Below are 24763 nucleotides of genomic sequence, written 5' to 3' on the forward strand. Positions count from 1 at the left end.
CATCCTTAACATGTGATGCACCCATAGGGTTTCTATTAAAATTCTAATGAATTAGCCATAAACAGCTTATGTTCACCCTGTACACTGTACTTTGCCAAATCCTGCTGGCCCCCTAAAGACCTAAGTAATCATACTTGTGATGCACTGTTCTAAGTACATAAGGTTGAGCCATATGAACTGCCAATATTCAAACATTTTTGACATACAAAAATGGCAATTTCGGCTGGGCACGGTGGCTCACACCTGTAATCCTAGCACTCTGGGAGAATGAGGCGATTGAGCTCAGAAGTTTGAGACCAGCCTGAGCAAGAGCAAGACCCATCTCTACTAAAAAAAAAAAAATAGAAAGAAATTATATGGACAACTAAAAAGCATATATAGAAAAAATTAGCCAGGCATGGTGTCACATGCCTATAGTCCCAGCTACTTGGGAGGCTGAGGCAGAAGAATTGCTTCGGCCCAGGAGTTTGAGGTTGCTGGGAGCTAGGCTGATGCCACGGCATTCCAGCCTGGGCGACAGAATGAGACTCTGCTTCAAAAAAAAAAAAAATATATGGCAATTTCATATAGTTCAATCTACTATATTAACTTATTTATCTCTCTTAACAAACCCACAAGGTAAAGTACTGTGGAAATCTTCATTTTACAAATGAGGAAACAGAAGTATAGAGAAGTTAGTAACTTGCCAAGGTCACACAGCTAGTAGACGATAGGGTTTGAATTTTAACCTAGACAGCCAGGATCCCAAGCCTGTGGTTCTAACCATAACATCATATTGCCTCTTGAAACGGAAACAAGAAGAGCTTGAATGTTCAGAGGCCAGACCAAGATAATATCTTGGAAGGAGAGTGAGAGGTTCCCACCACAGCCTTTGTTGGGTTGTACCTTTCACTTCGATGGTGGCATTTGCTTTAGGAGCGCTGACAAAGTGATATACACAGTGGTATTCGCCTGAATCCTCAGCTCTCGGCTTACTGATCCTGCAGAGATGAGAAGAAAAACCAAGTGAGGAAAATGAGAATGATCAAAATATACCACAAAAAGAGAACCAAAGGGGCAGTCAGGGATCTTGCTCTCCAAATCCTGCCCCTTAATGCAATTCACCTCCTCCTAACTAAAAGTAAAAACCCCCCTCTGTGCATCCCAAAACATTAATGCCTTACTCTTTCCTGGGTGATAGGAATACAAAGATGGAATGGCACACTGTGTCTAACCTTAAGATGCTCTGGTCCATTGGGATAAACAAACTTCAAAGCAAGTAATCAAAATAGAGGGCTGTGCAAAGTACTATAATTTATACTAGGATATAGAGGACGGAACCATAAGTGAAAACTTCTTGCTCACGTCATTGTTCTAGTCAGATAAACAAGAACAGAAAACAGAAAACAAAAAACCAAAAACCACAAGCTTTTTCTGAGCTTCCCAAAAGACCTTGTTTTGCTAGTCCTGCTCTTCCTACCCTGCATTTTAGGAGCATGCCTTTCAATAAGTCTACTCACTAACAGGACCCAGATATAGCATTTTAAAAAAAAGAAACAAACAAACAAAAAAAACACTGCCATTAACACATCACCACAGAGATGCAGCTAAAAACCTTATCATGAACTCCAGCACCTGTATGATCTGGTCCCTGCCTACCTTCCTAGCCACATTCCATGCCACTTTCCAGTCCTTCTGGTCTCTTTTCAGTTAATGTGCCAAGCTTGTTCCTACCTCAACAGCTTCACACAGGATGCTCCTTGACAAATAATGTTCTTCCCATCACTTTTAGCATACCTAACTCCTCTTCCATCAGGTCTTGGCTGACATGTTACTTTGTCCAGCCTCAATCTAAATTTCATCCCCCTCCATGACATTCGCTCTACACTACCCTGTGATTTTTCACAGTACTTATTACAACATGTGATTACACATTTATGTGATTGCTTAACGTCTGACTTCCCAACAAACAAAGTTCTATGTGGGTAGGCACTATGTAGTACACAACTCTACAGCCAGCACCTTGCCTGGTGCCTGGAATACAGGAGGGGAATGAATAAACAAACAAATGAATGACTGAAGTAATACAAACTCAGAGTGAACAGCTGTGCACAGATCCAGACCAAATTAAACAGAGTTACAGGAAGGACTGTAAGAAGTGTGTATGACCAGAACACTTTCTTTGAATCTCACAGAGTGATTCCAAACAAGCTTTTTGCCCCTGAGGGCCAACTTCACATCAGTTCAGTATACTTCGGCCTACATGCATATACATCAAACACATGCGGGAAGGTTAGTGAGTAATTACAGAAAACAGATAAACGACAGCTTTCAGATTAGAGAATTAATATTTATATAGGGCTGGGCACCTGCTCTTTTGCTTAGTGGTTAAAATATGATATTTATGATGGTAGAATCTCCACGGTACTATTTAATGTTTAAGAAAAACTCATCAACTTGACCACTGACTGGAACAATGCATATCCATCTTACTGCTCATTTCAAAAAGGAAACACAGGTGAAGAGACTACAAATGAGAAAAGACACAGCCTATCTGCAGGACTGTCTCACAGCACATCCATAGCAGCAAAATATTTTACAAGGAGCAGTCAAGATGTCTTTTTAATTTGACACAATGTCTCTTCTTAAATCAACATGCTCCCAGTAGAAAAACAGACACAAATTAACTGCTCTTGACAGTAAGTGTTCCAGAGTTTGAGGGAGGAACAGCAGCTACATCTATCTTCAGGGCTTAAACTAACTTTAATTTCCTTGAGAAATACTTGGTAAGATATCTCCCACTCTTGAGGCCATGCCTATGGGCTCAAAATCTCCCCAGACCATTCCCATTCCCCGGGCTATTAGGAAGAAACTGAAGCAAATGGAATGTCCCATACAGGCTGAGCAGAGGCAGGGTTCTGAAATTGGACCCAATGGCTGACTTATTAGGTAGCCCAAGGGACTCATCAGTTGTTATCCCACAAAACGTAGAATCCCAGAAAAACTCTAGGGATGCAGAATACCCCTGAAGAACTTCAAATAAGCTGAGGAAAAAAAGCAGAAAAATCATTTTACAAAGTCAGACTGAAACTTTATGAAGTTACAGCTCAAAGCTCTGTGGGCAACAGTATAAGACCCAAGAGAAACATGATTGGGTGTCTGCATCTTGAAAGAAGTACTATAAAAAGCAAACCTGTAAAACTAACAGACAGATCAAGAATAAATGCCTTTCAATTTATCCAACATCTTTATTTGATTAACCCTTCCAAACTACAAGGATATAGCTGAGGCTGTATTTCCAATTTTATGTCAGAAGAAACTATAGTGGAGATAGGTTAACTTGCCACTGAGTAATATGGCATAGCAGGGGGGGCGGGGACACCAATTCTAGAAAAATTTCTAACAAATCAGAAGACCTGGAACCTAGCCTTGGTTCCGGAATTTATTAGCTACAGAATTTGGCTTTAAAGCAGCCAAGAGTTACTCTTTGAGTCTTAGTTTCCTGGCCAGAGAAAAAAAGAGGGGTCCACAAATTCAAGTAGATCAATTAAATAAGGGAGTGAAAAGATCTCAATGCTATAAAACACAGCAGAGAATGCTCTTGCTACTACCAGGTATAAAAGTTTTCCTGGTCTCACTCCAGTGGCTCTCTGTCTTTGCACTGTATCAATCTACCATACAAGATTAGCTGATGTTTTTTCAGATTAGTTTTCAACCAAGAACAAATCATTCTGAAAGGTGAGGTGCCATGTGTTCTAGATACTCCAAAAGCCCCAAATCTCTGGGCACTGGGTAACTCTAGCCAGCAAATAGTCTTCTTTCTTCAAAGGGTATTTCTAGGCTACGCTCCTCACTCCAGATTGTTAAAGAACCCTGTGTCTGCTGTCCACATCAGGGTTATGGTGATATTAAACACTCCTAAAAGGTAATTCACTAGGAAATCTACCCAGTGGCAAGATCATTTAGGGAGATGCCTTGCTCTGACAGTCTCAAAGCAGACTTCAATCTGCTTCTTCAAACCACTGGATTAAGACAAGACACTGCATTCCAATTCCACCTCTCCTGTTGACTAGCATTGTTACTCTGAGTAAATCATTCTCTCATGCCCTCAGTTTCTCTAATATCATAGTGAGGGGATCATCTATAGCTCTCAAATCTGTCTGCTCATCAGAATCATTTGGAAATCTTTTATAGATTCCTGGGCCTTATGCCAGGATTAGACTGGATTAGACTCTCCAGGGAAGGACCAAATATATCTCGTTTCCCTCCCACATGGCATAATTATGCATCATGAATGTTGAGTAAGCTCAGCCACACTCCCTTCCCATCTTCCCAGGAGCTGCTAGCCCCTCTCACCTGTATTCCATGTTGCTGGCATTCTTACGAGTGGCAGTCAGTTCCACCCCATTCTTTGTCCAGTAGCTGTATGTAAGGGTGTGAGAGCTGGAGGTGAGGTTACACTGCAGGGTGACGGGGAAAGCAGGAGGACTATCTCGAATAATGATCTCTTCACTGGTGACAATCCTTGGCTCTGTAATGAGAGTACACAATGATAGGGGGCAATAGCCTTCCATCCTCTGCAGCCCTGGCCTGACAGTTGGATGGGGCAGGAAGGGGAGACTAGAAGAAGAGGGAGGGCAGACAGGACCACACGAGGAATTTCACTTTACCACTTTGGAGGAAGTCAAGAAAGGAAAAACAATGATTATAAGCAAATGACCACTAGCGCACACAACAGCCTGAAGACCAGTTGGCCTAGACGTGAAAGAATGGGAGTATTACAGGTACTTATACTGGTAAACATCCACTTACGCTTTTGAATACCACCTTTTTATGATATAAGAACCACCCACCAATTCAGCTTCAATTAGAAAACTGGGCTCCACCTCCCAGTTCTGAAGACAAAGGTAACATCATTTACATAACTAATAAACTCCCTATGGGCCTTAGAACAGTAATAGGTATAATTAGATAATACATGTATGGCTTTTCCCACACTGAAATGTTAAACCTATAGCAAGCCAGCCAGGGCCATTATTTATGCAGAAAAAGACAGCACAGATCCTAAATGCAAACTTCCTATTGGAAGTCCAATAGCATTTTCCAAATTTTGCTAAGGCAAAATTCTTAAGGAATTATCAGTTCCTCTCTCCAGCCCATATTTATTCCCAAAACAAAATTTTTTTCATAATTGCACTTTAAAACACATTCTATTCCAAGATAATATAACTAGAGTGCAATATGTGTTGGTATTAGGGCTCCCAGAATTGTAGAAAGGCCCTTAGAGTTTGCTGAATCCCACTCTTTCAAAAAGTGAAATAAATTGTGCAAAGCCATAAATATTATTAGTGGCAAAGCTGGGCCTAGAACACACATCTGACTAAATTCTCTATCCCTGTCCAACCCCAACCCCCATCCCCACCTTCCGCCCTAGGGCAAGGCATATACTTTACGTTCTGGTTCTATCCTGGGCTTAGATAAACTGGGATCACTAGTGTATAAAAATAATGAGTCAAATATTATAATATACTGAACAGAAATTTTTTAAGTCATATTCTATCATTCCTGGAAGTTTCATCTTTAAAGCACTTTGAAATCCATCACTATATTAAAGTCAAGATGTTTCCATGTTTGTTATTTGTCTTTTGTTGTTGTTTGTTGTTAATTTTTTTCCCCAGGATTCGTTTTTTTTCTACTTTTGGTCATTTTCAGGTGAAGTTTAAACTAATCGTCTTTTTCACCTACAGTAAGAGATAATTGCTCTTTTATATTCTTCCAATTCTTTCTCAGAAACCCTGGACTTCCCTGTATCTGGCTACTTCCTGTCTACAACTCCACAGCAGCATCCCCTCACCATTTTATGCAATACAGTGCTGACCATTAACTCCTGAGAACAGAACTCTCTCCCTCCACTGGAACTAAGGTTTGTTTGCAGTTTAGGGAGGAGGAAAGGACAGAGAAATTATGGGATACTTGGAAAATTTAATGCCTTAAGGACTTCCTGACCAATGTAACATTTCTAACTGTAGAATTAGTACCTTCAGAGAAACTTGTACTAAAGCAAATCCTTAAGTTTGCTCAATTAACAAATTGGTTCTAACTATTTTCCAACTCTGGCAAAAGGATAATGGTTATCTTCCATTTGGCACTGGTCCTTATCAGTAACATTAAACAGGGTCTCTATGTACAGATAATGGAGGCATAGCAGCCACTAAGACAGAAGCAGATGCATGTAAACACGTTAGCGCAGTGGTGTCCCATGGTTTCCAAGACACACTGGACAGAAGCCAAATCCCTGGGCCTTAAGAAGTCGAGCAGAACGGCTGCAAACCCTGCAATGGAAGGCGCACACACACCATCAATCAGCAGAAAGCATCACAATTCCAAGAAAAATCAAAACCAAGCAAAAACAAAAGAGAGAAAGATAGAACCAGTACTCCACAGAAGAGAAATTAAAAAAATATAAAGGCAACATTAAAACCCAAACACAATTTTAGATTTTCACTGAATTTTTATTAACCAATTTCATTTTCTGTCCCGCTTGGGACTTTCTGGCTCTTCCTCTCAGATTGCACTGAGAAGGGTAAACTCTGAGAATCAGGCCAAGAGCTTCCAGATGTTTAAATAAATATAAGGAGGCCAAAGTAAATGCTACTCTTACCTGTGGCGATGCAAATGACCACTGCAGCTCAGGGAGATTAAGAAGCTGATGAAAGCAACCTGGTAGACTTTCTGCCAAGAATTCTTGGAAGGCAAAGGAAAACACTTTTTCCCTTAAGTGTTAAAGATCCAGGAGAGTCAGCTGGGAGCAAGTGGATAATTTAAATAGGTTTAAATATCATTCTGTACCATAGGAGGGTTGTGGGGTAGGGTAACCTGCCTCCTGTGATTGCTGTATATGAAAACTAGTGCCAGACCAATTCCTTAGCCATGGTGCCACATCTGCATTCTGCACCATGACAAAAGTGGGGCTTTTATTTCTGTGGCCAAGCACTGCCCAGTGAAGTCCAAGAGAGATGAACATTTAAGGAGAAGCTCGAACATTTTTAGCTGCCACTGACTACTATTTAGAAGCAGCAGGTAGGAGACTCTTACCCTAGCCATCATGCATATGTAAAGAACATGCTATGGCCAGAGAGATAACCCTAAAATCTGGGCACATTTCTCTTCCTGCCTTACACTACTCAAGGAGCTTTGGGGAAAGTACTGCCAGGAGGTCATTCTTAGATAGAAGACTTCAACCTCTCCCTGGAGGCAATGTCTTTGGAAATGCTAAGATCACAAAACAATCCAATTAGAGTTGAAACCAGGGTGTTTTAAGAAAACAAAAAACAACAACAACAACAACAACAACAAAACAACAGCAGCAGCAGCAACCTCCTGGCTCTCCAAAACAGCTAATTAGGGTTTAACTGATGGGGAAGTCTGGGGAGAGACTGACTAGCCAGGATTTGGTTTAACCACATGCAGACAACTATAAATTAGGAAACTGTTTCTAAGCAAACTAGGGAAATGTTGTGTAATCTTGGGATTGATAGGTAGGTCCCTAAAGCCTCATCTTTTTCTAGCCCCCAAGCATGGTCTTTCTAACTATGAGTAAGGCTCCTGGAAGTACAAGTACCAAATGCCCAGCCCAGTCCATGCCTATAAACTTCTGCAGACCTCTGTGGCCATTTGGATAATTCTGCTTTTATAAGGAAAGGAGCAAGGGGGCAGGAAAAGGAGTCGTGCAAGGGAAAAAAATTGTTAAAAAAAAAAAAAAAGGAAAGAAAGAAAGAAGAAAATTTACTGGGTTAATGTTCCCCATTTTCACATAGACAAGGTTTTCTTTTCCCCTTTCCAGGAGCAGGTTCTCTGATTCAACAGTGCCAACTGCAGCAGCCTCTCCCATCTCTGCTCTATGGATTTTTTTTTCATAAGGATCTCTGAGTAGCTACAAAGAACAGACACTAATTTGTTGTTTCCCATAAGTATATAAATTCAAGGCCAATGTCATACTACCTCCTGTGTTATCACCATATTCCTCATAAAACTAGTATTTTACTATTTTCACTTACTCTTTCTAAATCGATCAGCTCTTTAAGAACTGGCTATAGGTCTCTCACTGAATCCTTGACGAAGGTGAAAAACCCAGAGGATCTTTCCATTAAATAGAGAATGCCCCCTCAATTTTAACCAGGTCTGACATAGGGCTAGAACTCTTCCTGGTCAAGAGCACTGGTTCCGTGGTAGCTTCTCCTTCCCACTTTCTTCTCTTTCAAGAAAGAGAAGTGGCCACAAAAGCTCCTTTTTCAAATGTCTCACTTGTACCTGTTATAACAGATGAAGGGGGAAGATTCTGAGCCAGCCACTCAGCTCACCTTATCACTGAGAGGAAGAGGGCTGGAATTTAGTTTCCTCTTTTCTCAAGACACAAAGAAAAAGGCCAATGTAAATGGCTTCCAAATGATTTCTGGGGTTGCCATTCTCTGGGATGAGGAGCTGTGTGCCAATAGTCATCAAACTGTGAACAGGAATCAGATACAATTCAGACTTTGAGACAGCGTGATAGAGTTTTAAAAAAAATATTTTGCAGCTTAGTGTAACCTTGCTCCTAACAGCAAGACATGGAGAAAAGGCTGCTGCTTTTAAGAAAAGAAGAGTGAACCGGCAGGCCTGGTGAGGAGTATACTGCTGCAGTGGAGGGCTAGTATCAGAGAAACACATGCCACTGTTTTAGAAAAGAAAAAGAGCTGGAACTATGGAAGTATCCAAGCTTACATGCCACCCAACAACCAAAACACACCACCACACTGCACCCATGGCAACATTCCCATCACAGGACAGGATGACACCAGGTCACAGTGAGGGAAGAGGCTGGGCAGACACAAACTCAAAACCAGAGGTGAAGGCAGCTACTCAGAGAGCTTCAAACAGATGAACAGAAGAAATAAAAAGTAGTTAGATTGGGGAGAAAAACAAAAATAGAAAGGCACCAGAGAAGAAATCAGCAGAAGGATAGCAGGAAACCTACTACAAAATCAAAGGGGAGGGAAAGAAACAATTGCAACACTACCCTCCTTTGACTGCCTGGTTTTGAGAGTTTTAATTTTTTTTTAACCTCCCCAGTTCTCCCTCCCCACCTCTCCCCCAACGCAGATGAATTTGGACAGTCACGGATTTCCTCAAGTTCTTTGTTCCTGAGAAGAAAGACACAGAGAAGGGTTGGGGGACAATGGAGGCAGAGAGCACGGCAGAGAAGAAAAAAAGTTGCCACAGATGTTTTCATACACTACAACCAAAAGGGTCGTGGGTTTGAAAAAACGAAGACAAGGGGTGGGGTGAGCGATCATACTGGGGAAGAGGGAAAGGAAGCAGAAGGGAAGGGTCATTGGGCCACCTCTAATGACTACAGTACTACTACTGTAGGGTGCTGGACTCACTCTGAAGGACGCTTATGGTGGCCTGGGCTCGAATCCATGTTATGGAGGGGTTTTGCCTCAAGTCATTCCTCTTGGGGTCGTTGCTGGCCCTGCACTCGTAAGTCCCAGAGTCCTCCAAGGTGAGCCGGGTTATTCTCAGCACACTCACGCCGTTTGACCCGTAGGCGGTGTTTACGGTGACACGGCGCTTCCGAGCACCGTCCCACAGCTGTCTGAAAGACTCTGCCCGGTTGACTTCTGCGTACCACCACTGGATCTCTGGCGTGGGGCTCCCGACCACGTCACAGTACAGCTCAAAGGCGTCCCCCGTGAGCTTAGTTTCTGACATGGGCGACTTGACAAACCCAGCTAGAGGGAGGGGGAGCAGGAATGCAGTGACAGGCCAATCAGAAAAAAAAAGAATCAACAGGTGTTAATAGTAATTTAAAGAAAAGAAAAGAAAAAAGCAAATGAGTTGCAAAGAACAAAAAAGGATTCATTTTTAAACTATAAAGAGACAGTAATAGCAATTCATACAAGCTCTTAGAAGAAGAACCACCCTGGGAAGCTTATGATGCAAAGGCAGGCTAATTACAAGCTGGGGCAGCCCAGGTGCTGGCCAGGCAGAAGCAAGCCCACTGGAAAGCATTTTAGCAATGGGCCCAGCTGGCGGGAAGGAGAAAGCCTCAGGTCTTGGGGAAGAGCCTCTTTCCTTAGAACACAAACCATTCATTACCTTTTCAAACTCAGGCAAGTGATGAAAGATAACCGGAAGTGGCAGTAGGTTTATATACCAAGTCGCGATCTCTTTTTTGGATGGGGAAACACTGTTAGAGATGCAATGTCTCTTGCAAGCCTCAACAAGAAGTACTAACTGATCTACTGGTGCATTCTATTGGGATTTAGAGTCCAAATTTCAACTGAAAGTGTAGCAAATTTCTCTCTCATGTAGGACCCTATCTTGAGTTCAGATTAGACTTTCTCTACCTCCTATTCTTCTCTGGGGCTATGGCAAACAAGCAACCCAGTTGTCTGTGATTAGGCAGCCTCTACCTGAATGCAGACCTTTAGACTCAGGAGAACAGGACAGTCTGTATTTCACACCACAGTGAGATACTCTGGGGGTCAGCTCAGAAGTGGGACTAGCAACACCAACAACCCAACTCATCACCAGCCAATGCAGAGTCTTACGCCCTCCATAATCCCATAAATACATATAACTGGAAAAATCTTCTGAAAGGCAGTTGTAGAAATAACCATGGTATACTTCACAGGCTCTATATAGTTTAGTTGCCTGGCTACTAAAGCCAGCTGAAAAAGAATGAGAAATATATGCTGACTAATTAAACTAAACCTTAGTGTGAAGGCCAGGCCTCAACCAACACAGTCAGAGACTGCCCAGGAATTAAAGCTGATGCCTATCTCCACTTTCTCATAATTTGCTTGAGGTTACACTTCCTCAAGACAAAGTGGAAATGGCAGAAAAAGTGTAAAAAAAATCCAGGCTTATTTGAAAATTTGGAGTTGGGTCCACAGGTAACAAAATCACAGTGCAAGCATACTCTCTTACACATTCACTCCAGATGGGGTTCATTCAGCATTTCTACCAATACAGGCAGTGTCCTAAGGTACAGAGCAAGAAAAGAGGGCACTCCGTGGCTTGGCAACTTCCCTTGGGAGACCTGGAACATAAGCCAAGCCAACCCCTCTACAGTGAGCAGTGAGGTCAGGTTCTGCCAACATCAGACTAAGAACATTCCAGAGGGGAGTGAGAACTAAATGAAACAGTTTTCCTACAGTCCAGAAGCCAAGAATTTAACAGGACTAGCTAAAAATGAAGGTTGCTAAGCGGAAAAATTTTTGTTTATATTCATGGTGGTATTTGCCTATGAAGATAAACCCCACCCCATGGATCTAAGACTATGAAGGGTGATAATATACTTACTCAAGCAGAGATCAAGACCTCCAAATTCTTACTAGACTTTCAATTTCTGAAACTTTTAGAATCTGAGGAGCACAGGAATGCTGTGATTAACAGACTCAAACTAAATGTTCTGCCTTTAATACACCATTCTAAACTACCTCTTCAGATCCAACAAGTCTTGTCCCTCTGAGGAAATATCTACCAGAAGATCTAAGAAGCCAAACAGATGTCACTCTCAAATGCAGAAGTTTTAGAATTACAGAAAAGAGCCCCCAAATCCCCTGTATCAAGAGCTGAGCTCACTGCCAAATAAAGTGGTATCCAATGAGCTATGTCTTGGTCCATCTCACAAACTGCCACCTGCCCACCTGTCAAAGTCAATGTCAACTAATACAAAGGGAGAGGTAAAGGAAGCTGGTTTCATTCATTTTTCTACTGGTTCAGCCATCAAAGAAAACTGGATATTGGTAAATCCCTGGAATGCAGTAGCAGTATTACTTTGCTTTAATCATATTCTTGACCATAAGTGGAAATCACAAATGGTCTTATTATCATATTCTCTGTGAACTTGGGGAGTCTATAGCCTCTCAAATGCTGTAATTATGCACTTGTTTATGCCCTAAAACTCTGTTAGTGGACTTGTTTTGTTTTTTTTTTCCTTCCTCTGAATTGCACTTCAAAGCAGGCCTATTTCTCAACCTCTTGACCACATTCATGTAAAGATGATGCCTGCAAAGTATGTTCAGAACCACCAAGAATCCATCCAATTTCAGTGTAACCCCAAATCCCAATACCACACAATTCAAAGGTAGCTGGGAAACAGTCTAAACAACATGATTCCCACAGCACAGAACTAAGCAAGACATTCAGCCTGATCATAACACCCCAGGCAAGACTCTTGTTAAGGAGGAATGAATGCTCATCTGAGTCAGTTCAATTTTCTACTTGCACTGAGGAAAATGGGGCCATGACAAAAATGTTCTTTGAATTAGCAAATTATATGCTGTATATTTAAACAAATTTATTTAAAAACAACATTAAAAATTCTGTAAAACACCAACAATGGACATCTTCCTGTGCTTTCTTTGAAGGCCATTATTAGACATATATGTAAACAGGCAACATTTCCTAAGTTTATGCTGTTATATGTTGGGCAATGTGCTAAAGCACTTTATATTTATTATCTCATTTAATCCTCACAACTGCCTTAAAGATAGGTGCCATTATAATCCCCACAAAGATGTGGAAACTAAGGTCCAAAATTTTAAATATTTTCCCCACAGTCAAAAGCTAATAAAGTCTGCTCTGGAATCCAGATGTGTCCAAAGCAAAGCACGGTCTCTTTTAACACTTTCTACAACTGCAGTCAATATGTCTTACTAGGCTAGAAAAGTTTTTGTAGTTACTTAAAAGTTGAAGTTATGCTTTGTTACCACTTAGTTTAATAAATTAATTAATAATTCCTGCCCACAAAAAGCCAGGAACCCTCCACTGGAATATGCAACACACTATGATCACTAACTCCTTAAGTTAACACCTTACTAAAGAATGACGACAGAGGAGCACAGAATGAAAAAGTTCCTAAAGTAACTGGGGGAAGTGAGGGAAGAGTAGGAAGAAAACAAAAGAAAAGCCTGTTCTGAGGCAAGACTGCCCCTAGTTCTGATGATTCAAATGTCCTGCTCTTAAAAAGGTTAGCTTAAGAGGAAGGAGTTTAAAAGACATTGCAAACATTTCTCTGGTGATGTAGCCAGAAGCCAAATTAGTAAAGGGCAGCATCTAAAATTTTTATAAAACTTTACATTTGCAAAGTGCTTCCACATACATCACATCTCATGTGCTCATAGAGCAGATGCAGAGGCAGGTTCATGAACTGCTCAAGATCACTTAGGCAGCTTGTCCTGAGTGGGGCTGGGACTAGAACACAGGTCTATAGCTCTTAGTCTAGGGCGCTTTCCAATAAACCATACTGCCTCTAAACAAACCAACTAGGGGATTCCTTGATAGCTGAACACTCATCAAAAATCATGAAAACAGATCTATTTCCCCTCCAAACAGCAGAGGGGGGGGGGCGGGGAGAGAGAGAGAGAGAGAGAGAGAGAGAGAGAAACACCTCTTTACACAGTCCTGTGAAATCACAATTAGCAAGGGAAAGTTATTAGCAACCATCCACCTCATTATCTATCCAAAATTAGCTCCAATTCAGGAAAAGAACCAGCTCTCGCAGCAGTAGGAGGAGGCAGGCAGCTCAGAGCCTGACTCACTGCCCTGTCTTCATTACCAAGGGCTTTTAAACAATTATGTGCCCTCAACATGAAAGCACACAACTGCCCTAAGTAGGGAGGCCAGTAGAAGCATCTGTTCAATCTCCAGGTCAAATTTCATCCAATATTTTGGAAAAAGCCTAAATTTTAGAAAAACAACCTCCCGTCCCATCCCTTCCCTGCCATCATCTCCACCTACTGTCTTAAGTGACTGGGCCAATCTCAAAGAGTTTTGAGAAAGTATTGGTGCATTCAGTGCAACAGTAAGAAGGGGAGCTGAATGGCTTTGGGGGAGGGAGGGAGGGACTACAAGCTGGTGTTGGAGGGGATAGCAAGCAGAGCATTAAAAATGAAGGCAGCAAAACCAGGAGAAGTGTAATGTAAAATTGCATAACTGGGGGTGGGGGATGGGGAGGCAAAGATGACAGCTGGGACTCGGCAGCCGGAGAAAAGGAGGAGCTCTCTGGCAGGAAAAACTGGATGTGTAGATATATAGCAGAGGGTGAGAAGAAAAACGGAACACAGAAAAGCAAGTGGAGCCCAATCCCAAGAAAACTGCTTTTATATGTGCCCTAAAGAAGCAAAAAAAAAGCTAGCCTAACTCTCAGTAGGAGAGACCATCAGTGATTTTTACATTTACCTCCAGGGCAACCACAGATTAAGAAATAAAACTAACTTCTCTCCGTCTCCCTCAGATGACTATTGCTAAAACCATGCCTTGCCTTTAAAGCTTGCCTGCTTTTATAACCTTTTTTCTTTTAAACAGCTGTTTCCTGCAAGCTCCCATTACCACTAATTCCCTGTGGGTGCCTCACAATAAAGAGGAAATGACAGCCAAGGACATAAGAGCATTTCTCTCTCCTATGTTGTTTTTCACACACACAAATTTAGGTCATCTACCTCAAAAAGAAGACTGAGCAAGACCCACAGACATCCAAATGTGGTTATAGGGACCATAAACTTATAAAAACTTATAAACTATGAGTATTTCAAGTGTCTAAATGACCCTGGACTGCTATGAGGCTGTCATAGACTTGAGCCCTCAGACTACTGTACAGCCTGCCTATCCTTACTGTTAATTAAGAAACAGATCATTCATCACTATTCCTTGACACCAAAGGCAGGTCAGAAGTCTACATGCACTCACTCTGTTTGGACTGGCCAAGAGTAAGGCAGGCCTGAAGCCCCAGGAGTGGACCGGAAACAGGGTAACCTCATTCTCTGCAGCAGAAAGAAGGTACTATGTCTGTTCTCTAGGTAGAGATGGCAGCAATTACAAAGCATTTTCCAAATTCACCCCTGCTCCTTTCAGGCGGGTATGACAAAAGTTTAGAAATTAAAATCATCCCTATCAGTAGCTTTGAAACCAGGGCCCACCCTTTATTCTGAAATTATGCCACCCAAAATGACTAAAGGAATCTGCTCAGCCTATATTAACCACCCTATTGCTTTGGAGAAATAGGGAAATCTAGTTAATGCCAAGAGAGACTATATATAGTTTGGTGACCCAAAGCAGCACACTCTAAAATCAGATTGCCTGGGTTCACAATAAGACTCTGTCACTAACTGTCTGACCTTAGGCAAGTGACCTAACCTCTCTGAGCTTCATCTCCCTAATCTGTGAAACAGGACTAATAATAGCAGCTCCCTCATAGGGTTATTGTGAGGATTACATGAGATAACATAGCTTAAAACAATGCCTGGCATATAGTAAGCACTCAATAATGTTAGCTATTATTATATGTCTCCACAGAAATAAATGCTAAACAGGCCATGAAGTACTGTTCCACAGAAGCCTGGGATACAGAACTTTACATCCAAAATCAGTTTAACTTTAAAATCCAACTTCTTCAGGAAACGACAAAAAAATTAAGCTTAACTTTTCAAATAAAATGAGAACCAGAATAGAAATGTTAATTGCAGAAGGGAATGAAAAAGAAAGAATTCTTCATTCCTTCCTATCCTTAGAGCAAACTGTTATACAATGAGGAGAGTTATAATAGCAGACACATGTACACGGACTCAAGGAATTAGCAAACATTATTAGTTATAAACCATTAAATCTGAAATATTATTAACAATGTGGAAAGTCCAAGAATAATGAGAATAAAAAGAGGCAGTTTAAATTCTCTTTTTCAAAAACACAAAGAATAAACTTATTAGGCTGCTTAACAATGATATTTGGGAAGACACTGGATATCGGTCAGGCCAAACTGTAAATTCACAAAATGTGAATAAGATGGTAGTTATGGGATTTTAGATCATGTCAAATTAATTTCAGCCTAAGAAACAGTGTCAGCTTTTGAGTCACTACTTCTACAACTTAAATTCTCTTAACTTTGAGCAGTTTCTTCAAATGGAAATGATGTTGCCTACTTTTTAGGATAGTTGTGAAAATCATATAACATATGTGGAAGAGTTCTGTAAACTGTAAAGCTCTATGCAAATGTTAAATTACTTTAGGACACACAACAGATAAACATTTGATATGACTGATCTCCTTTAACAAAGATTTTCATTCAGTCCTGTGGTCAATTCCTATTGACAAGCTAAGCAAGCATGATCTACCTAGAACCATGGGTCTAAAAGTAAATGACAAAGAAAAAAATTAGAAGTATTATAAAATGTCATGGGCCTCTCTCATCCCAGAAAAAGACAAACACAATTTTGCATATAATTTCAGATGTGTTCCAGATATACCTGACTCTAGATTATACTACTGTTAGATGAGTGAACAATTAAGGGTCTCTCTATTAAACTGAGAGCTCACCTTATAGGGAAATGAGCCATGGTTTAGAACATCTGGGTTGGATTCTTCAATTTCTTCAACCTCAGTTTCCTCGTCTGAAAAATGGGGACAATAATTCCTATCTTCTTCATAAGGTCATGGTGAGATTCACATGAACAATGTCTGTAAAATTACTTTATAACCTGTAAGCTATCAATGTAATAATATAATGACAATTTTATGCAAGCATTCTACTCTGTTACTTAAAAAAATGATCTAAACCAGCCCTGGGTGTTCTGTTAAGGTCCCTCAAAAGCAGTGTGGGAGAAAATGGCGGGCAGGGCTCAGACGCACCAATGGAAGTGGGAGGTTATCCACTGGATTGACTTTTTTTTGAATTTTTCAATTTTCAAAAAAATAAAAAACATTGAAAACCACTAATCTGGACAGGTGCAGTGGCTCATGCCTATAAACTTAACACTCTGGGAAGCCAAGGTGGAAAGATCACATGAGCTCAGGAGTTCGAGACCAGCCTGAGCAAGAGCAAGACCCTATCTCTACAAAAAAATAGAACACTCAGCCGGGCGTGTGGCACATGCCTGTAGTCCCAGCTACTCGGGAGGCTGAGACAGGGGAATCACTTGAGCCCAGGAGTTTGAGGTTGCAGTGAACTATGGTGACACCACTGTACTTTATCTGGGGTGACAGAGCAAGACTCTGTCTCAAACAAAAAAACAAACCAACCAAAGAAACCCCACTAACCCAAAGAATTTCAACATGTTTCAAATAGAAAGTAACATTAAATAAGGCAAAGTTGCCAGCAGTTAATAAAAATGATTTAGAATAAATTCTAGTTTTAGAAAAAAGTCTTATAAAAATATAACTTGACACCAGATCTGGGAAACAGAAGGAACTGGAAACTTTTTAAAGCAAAGAGAAGAATCAGCTCAGAATTAAGCCCTCTTTGCATTTCTTCCTGCAGTCTAAAATGTTTGCAGGGCTAACTAATGCCTATGACCCTTAATATCTTTGCATGGCCTCTAACAGATTGAAAGCCCTGCTTATATGTTATTTTATCATAAAATACTAGCCACTTAGTCTAGGATTTTATAGTACTCATTTAAATAGCTCATTATCAAAGACATTCCTTGAGTCTAACATTTCTTTCTCACCCCAGAGTGGAAAGAGGAAGTTAATTTACTCTTAAGCAAAGAAAGTCAGATCCAATAAAGTAAGGCTAAATACAGTAGATCAGGTCCCATTTTGACATAAAAATGACCATGACGTTTTAAAAACTAAGAATGTGTCTGTCCAAGGGCAAAAATGCAGTAGCCACAGTCTGCTGTCAAGCTAGTTAGTCTTATTAGAAAAATTTAGGTAATTCACTTCCGAACTCCACAAATAGTACTCAAGATGCTGACACACAAGAGAAAAAAGCTAGTTTTGCTAGTCATTAAAAACCAAGGATGTCTCATCCAAAGAAGAAAGACAAATGCATGCAAACCAGCTGTATCTTAAAGGGAGTTCTTAATGAAAGGTTTGGTTCAAACAGTGAAACCCTTATATATTTAAGCAAATACTCATAAAAGCTCTTATCCCAAAAGACTGTCAAAAATAGCTATAGGCCAATCTAGAACTATACCCAAAACGGAGCTTTGAGGCCAAAAACTATTTTAATTTAAAAAAAATAGTTACAAAGTATTTTAAGACTGTGCTTCAGTTGACCCTCCAGTTAGGATTTATTAAAGGCAAAATCTAAACAATATGTTAGAAAGGTTGAATACTCCAGTTTGACAAAGATTCTTTGCTTGACCAAAATTTAATCAGACTTCTCCTAAGCTCATCTGTGAACTTCCTTGTAAAATTCAGTTTTAGCAAAGAACCCCTCCCTCATCCTTGATCACCCTCAGTATCTCATCAGCTTCCTTAACATCCCCCAGGTTAGGTCTGATCACCCTGGCATGTCCTCAGTCAGAATCTGTTAAGTTGGTTTAGCCAGAATCCTCCTTACTCTTTTAAGTTTTCTCTTAGTAATTTTCTATCCACTGACCCTCCACCCTGCTCCTTGGCTATAAATTCCCACTTTGACCATGCTGTATTCAGAGTTGAGTCCAATCTCTCTCCCTCACTGCAAAATCATACTATAGTGGTCCTTATACTGATCACAATGATCTGAATAAAGTCTTTCTTACCGTGCTTTAACAAGCATCATTTTTTTCTTTAACAAATTGAATAAAACCATTTTCAAAAGCCATGGGTTATCACTAATCAAAAGCTAATCTTAACTAACTACTTTTTCTGTGAAATGCATTTGTTTATACATTCAGTATAATTTCAGATAAGAAGCTTACTTTCTGTCTCTGACAAGACACCAACAATCAGGATTAAAATGTGGAAGATAAGGTATTCATCTCATTCTTCCGTCATCATATACCCCATGAGTATCACAATGAACACAACTTGTCCAAACTGATAGTCTTGAATATAATCTAGAAGACATTTTAAATGAAAGAGGCAAGAAGCCTCCTCCCTCCCTTTTTTTAAACAGCCATTCCCAGAAACCACACAAATACTTTGTGGAGGGAATTTCAATTTTTGAATCACATCCCAGGATGTTAGGCAATATTAGTTCTAGTCTTCCTAGCTGATGAATTATTTCCAAAGCACAGCTTATAGCAGAAACCACAATGAGAACTCAGTTATTATATATGAAAGGCAAAACTTAAATGACAAAATCCTAGAGGAGCAATATTTAAACTTTTACCATGCATCAGAACCATTTGTGGAGCTTGTTAAAACACATACTGTTGGGCCCCATCCCAAGCTTCTAACTCAGTGGAGCTAAAGTGAGGCCTGAGAATCTGCATTTGTAAAAAGTTCTCAGGTGATGCAGGTACTGCTGGACCAGAGACCACAGTACCACAGTCTGATAACTAATGTCTTAGAGAGAGTGAAACTTAAATTTTTAGCTTGTTCAAACAGAAGGAGAATAAGGGCATAGGAACCACATAGATGTTTCTAAAACCATGTTAAGACTCCCAGCAGCTAAGTCCGAGATCCATGACCAAAAGGGGTAGAGTAGCAAAAATGGTTGCTAAAAAACCATGTCACTCACTATGACTTCAAAGCACTGAACTTTATCTTGGATTTGTTGTGTTTACCCATCTATAAATTGAGAGCACACTTTCAATTCAATTTATCCATTTACTGAGGGCCTATTTACCAAGAACTTTGCACAAGGATAATTAAAATAAACTTTGTTCCTAAATAGATCTAAACCTTGCAAGATATGAGATAGAATAATCATCAAAACACAATACAATTGACAACAGCCACTTCTATAACAGATATACACAACAGGAACATATATGAGAAATAACTAATTCTGTTGGGGAGTAGACTAATGTAACTACTACATGTTACTAATGTAACCTAGAAAGGTTATGCATTAAAATCTGAGTCTAGCCTTGTCGGCTAGGGAGAGAGGAGAGATGGTCTTGTTCTAGATAAGAGGAAACAGTATGAGCACAGTGTTGAAAAGTAGTAGGAATGAGTAGTTTTAGATAAAGGTGAAAAAATTCAGCTTTTTTTGAGTGTCATTATATGCCAATCACCTGTTAAGTGCTCACATCCTACAGTGAAAAATAGGACAAACTATATTCTCTAGACCTCACAATTTAGGGAAAATGACATCCTATAGGGTATGAACAGCATATAGCTAAACACCTTGGCTTGGTTCTTTCCACAGAACAAGGGGTATGACTAATCAACTGGTGGCAGTACAAAGAATGTCAGAAATAAGGAAGTCAAGAAAGGGTTAGAAAGCTTCTTCAATAACCCAAATAAAAAATGAGTTTGAACTAACTAAGAGTGGCTGTGGGAATGCTGAGAAGGTGATGGATGTGAGAAATGTTTAGAGGATAGAATCCAGTGAACTTGTTAACTGGGGGTGGAATGATACTGTGAATGGAATAAGGGAAGGCAGGTTGAGAGTTGTCTGAGGAGAAGCACAGGATAAGTTATTCCATTGAGATGTCCAGATGTAGTTAATAATAAGGATCTGATCTTTAGGAGAGAGATGGGAGCTAGAAATATGCACTTGGGAATCATCAGCTTAGGTGAAAGTTGAAGCCATGGGAAGAGATGAGATCACCCAGGGAGGATGAAAAAGGGACTGAGAAGAGAACTTTCGGCATAATGGTATTTCTTTCCAGATGATTCACCACTGAATGCAACATACTTTTACTAGGATAAAATGCACCCAATTAGGAATTAATTTCCTTCTCATAACTGGACAACACTTTTAATAACATCAAGTAAACAATTATTCTGCTTCAGAAGATTTAAAAAAAAAAAAGAAGAAGAAGAGTCTTTTCGTGTCCTCCAAGTCAATGACTCAAGATGTGACACAGATAGTATCCATACAAAAGGTCCCAAAGCAGCAGACTTTAGTTGACTAGAGTGCATAATGCTATTAACCTTAACAAAAAAGCCTTAAGCTTTGAGAAAAACAATGCCCATTTGGTTCCAAAGTGGAAATGCTTCCTTTTTATAAATTTTTAATTGACACACAATAATTGTACATACAATGTATAGTGATCAGATCAGTGTAATTAGCATATACATCATCTCAAACATTTATAATTTCTTCACATTGGGAAGATTCAATATCCTCTCTTCTAGCTATATTAAAATAAATATTACTGTTAACTACAGTCATCCTACAGTGCTATAAAACACTAGAACTTATTCCTCATACCTAGCTTGTGTACTTTAACCTTCCTCCCTTTATACTACCCCTTCCCCCCTACCCTTCCCAGCTCTAGTAACCTCTGTTCTATTTTTTATTTCTATGAGATCAATTTTTTTTAGCTTCTGCCTATGAGAGAGAACATGCAGTGTTTAACTTTCTGTTCCTGGGTAATTTCACTTAACATAGAAATGCCCTTTGTTAGGAAAAAGATAATACATAATCCCAACCAAATTTTCTCAACTTTTAAAAAGGAAAATATATGAAATCTCACCCTAAAGCCCAAAGGTAAACCAACTCCTACACTGTACCCTGCAGCAGAGTACTGAGGAGAAACAAAGCCAATATGCCACAGACCAGGTGATCCTACAGAAAATATAACAGAAATAATAACTACTATTTTAGATCATGATACAAGTTTATGAAGTATTATAATATTTATGTTCTTTTTCCTATGTTCTGGTCCTCTTCAATAATTCTGTAAAAACCAGATATAATTTTGGAATATAAGGATGTGACAGTAACACACAGGTAAGTAACTAAGAGATTCTACATTTCCACAATGGCATGGAATAGGAAATTTCCTTCCTCCCTGTAAGTCCCAAGGTCTCTCAATTTAAAAACTTGAGGATAAGCCGGGCGCGGTGGCTCACGCCTGTAATCCTAGCACTCTGGGAGGCTGAGGTGGGCGGATTGCTCGAGGTCAGGAGTTCAAAACCAGCCTGAGCAAGACCCCGTCTCTACTAAAAATAGAAAGAAATTAATTGGACAACTAAAAATATATATACAAAAAATTAGCCGGGCATGGTGGCACATGCCTGTAGTCCCAGCTACTTGGGAGGCTGAGACAGGAGGATCGCCTGAGCCCAGGAGTTTGAGGTTGCTGTGAGCTAGGCTGACGCCATGGCACTCACTCTAGCCTGGGCAACAAAGTGAGACTCTGTCTCAAAAAAAAAAAAAAAAAAAAACTTGAGGATACTCAGTAGAATTTTACTGAGTGTTATTTTGAATTTTAAAAAATGAGTTATGAAATGTGACGAATTTGACTCTTTTACATATAGATCATATTGACAATGTGTTAAAATTGTAAACTTACCCATTAAGTTGTGACAGTGGCAAAAAGTATTTATATGATTAGATTAAGATGGCCCAAGTATTGTGATATATGACATTACACACTGTTCATGAAGATCTGTATTACTCTCCAAATTCTCAGCAATTTTTATAATTACTGTCCGTTCAGAAACATAGGTCAAATCATTCTTAAAGTAATAAGCAATTTTGTTCCCATTAAATAGGAATTTATCATATTTTCAACCCATTGTTAAAAGAAAAGATCATACTTGTGGAATTTAGTATGCCAATCTAAAAACAGACTATCAGGAACACTTCCTTAAAATTAAATATACTTCCAGACAATAAAATACTATTCCGTGCTAAAAAGAAATGAGCTATCAAGCCACAGAAACACCTTGGGAAACACCATGGGAACACCTTATATGCATATTACTAAGTGAAAGAAGCTGATCTGAAAAGGTTACATAGTATTATTCCAACTACTTATATGAGATTATAAAAAAGGCAAAACTATAGAAAAAAATAATAAGGTCAGTGGTTACCAGGAGTTAAGAGGAAAGGAGTTACCAGGAGTTAAGAGGAGTCAGTGGTTACCAGGAGTTAAGAGGAAAGGAGTTACCAGGAGTTAAGAGGAGTCAGTGGTTACCAGGAGTTAAGAGGAAAGGAGTTACCAGGAGTTAAGAGGAGTCAGTGGTTACCAGGAGTTAAGAGGAAAGGAGTTACCAGGAGTTAAGAGGAGTCAGTGGTTACCAGGAGTTAAGAGGAAAGGAGTTACCAGGAGTTAAGAGGAAGGTTGGGGGGATAACAGGTAGAGCAGAGAATTTTTTAGGGCAGTAAAACTACTCTGTATGATACTATTGATGGTAGATACATATCATCATATATGTGTCAAATCCACAGAATGTATAACACCAAGAATGAACCCTAATATAAACTATGGACTTTGAGTGATGATGATGTGTAATGTAGATTCATTCACTGTAACAAATGTACCACTCTAGAGGGTGATATCAATAGTGGAGTAGGCTGTGTGTGGGTGGAAGGAAAGGGTTTGAGGGAACTCTGTATTTTTTGCTTAATTTTGCTGTGAAGCTAAAATTGTTCTAAAAAATATGAAGTCTATTTTTTAATTAAGTGTATTATCTGAAAAATAATTATAATCATGTACTGAGATTTATTTGCCCTTGGGACAAGTGTATCTGACTGCAGATAAATTTTAAAAACAAAATACATAAATGCAAAGCTATCTTCCAGCAATGAAAATTCACTCCTGCCCCGACAAGCTAGTAATGTCCACCTATCTTGTGTTACTGACACAAGCACAGAAAACAGGACTTTTTTCTAGCCTATAATTCATCTTAAACCTTGAGATGTCCCAGACTTCCATTAGGCTACCTTAATTAATGCCCTCCTAATTTAACAGAAATTTAACTCCATTTAACAGAAATCGCCCATCATAGAGAAAATAATGTTACCCAATATAGAAGGAAATTTCACAAGCTTTCATCTTACTAAGTATCCAGAGGCAGATATTTCACTGCTGGGTAAGATACCACAAAATTTGTCATCCAAACCAGGATACTTTTGAGAGTAAAAGGGATGCTACTAATAATTATGATAGGGTAGCACAAACTGAGAATTATGGTGACTCAACCTACAGGGAACCTAGAGTATGTGTTGTGTAAGATCAAGAAATTAGAGTGGAGCTATCCCAGAATAACACTCCAGGTCAACAAACTTCCAATTTTAATTACAGTACATTTGTGACTTACAAAATAAATCACTTCAAGCAATAATTTTCTAAGAACCCCTTCCATTGTTAAATACCTGTGTTTCAGATTCAAATGTATCATGTCCCTCATAGCACCTACAAATTCCTGGTTTTATTTTATTTTTTTCTATCAAAACTGATAAATTTTCCACCTTTTTCTTCTATATTTAGTATTGTTTGGTAGCTATACCGCTTTTGACTCAAATAATTTTCCCATGAACCAGATCTTACCTTACAATAAAGTACACAATTCAAGGTCCTATTCCCTCCCAAAAAGAAAGTATCTCTCTTAATTTTAAAAGATAGTTTACAAAAATTAGTGAACACTTTGCAAAAGGTAGTTCTTCACTTAGTAATCTCAGAGTATTATCATATTTAGTAAAACTGTAAACCCTGGTTAAAAAAAAACAGGCCAAGATTGTGTAGGCTTGCATTGATTCTCTAGAATGTGTTACCATGTATTCTGACAGTATTTTGGAAATGAATACCAAACCACATGGTAATAAAATTCTGGACATAGCAATTTAAATTGTGACTTTTAAAAAAGTATATCAGTGTACAGAAATCACTCTTTTAACAAATATATACATATATGTCAAAATATGAAACCTTAGTTCCCTTGCATATACACTCAGAAGATTGAAATAGATGATTTCTAAGGTTCTTTTGGCTTTAATATTCTGCAAATCTACATAGTATAAATGGTTAATTAATTGAAATGCAGTATTCTATGAAATCATGATGATGCATGAAGCAAACAATATATTTTAATAGATCATAAATTATTTGGAATACAAGATATGTCTCTAATTTTGTATTTCCACAATGCCTTGCTATGCACATTATACTCAATATTTGCTAAAAGAATG

General features: G+C 39.3%; 1 protein-coding gene across 4 annotated transcripts in view; it reads right to left on the bottom strand.

The window, feature by feature from the left end:
• The window catches only part of NPTN (neuroplastin), a 69977-nt gene that overhangs the window by 25723 nt on the left and 19491 nt on the right, over nucleotides 1-24763 (bottom strand). For 3 of the 4 annotated variants that reach the window (XR_012919799.1, XR_012919800.1, XM_012748216.2), the window contains exons 2-4: nucleotides 9402-9749; nucleotides 4336-4510; nucleotides 886-980 (exon numbers count right to left, since the gene is read on the bottom strand). Coding sequence is in view for 2 of the 4 variants with exons in the window: in XM_012748216.2 (XP_012603670.1) it covers nucleotides 886-980; nucleotides 4336-4510; nucleotides 9402-9749 (618 nt within the window). In the remaining 2 variants the exon portion in view is untranslated. The remainder of the gene's footprint in view (nucleotides 1-885; nucleotides 981-4335; nucleotides 4511-9401; nucleotides 9750-24763) is intronic. The other variant, XM_012748218.2, reaches the window with a different exon arrangement.

The sequence above is a fragment of the Microcebus murinus genome, chromosome 6 (genome assembly GCF_040939455.1).
Source record: "Microcebus murinus isolate Inina chromosome 6, M.murinus_Inina_mat1.0, whole genome shotgun sequence".
Lineage (NCBI taxonomy): Eukaryota > Metazoa > Chordata > Mammalia > Primates > Cheirogaleidae > Microcebus > Microcebus murinus.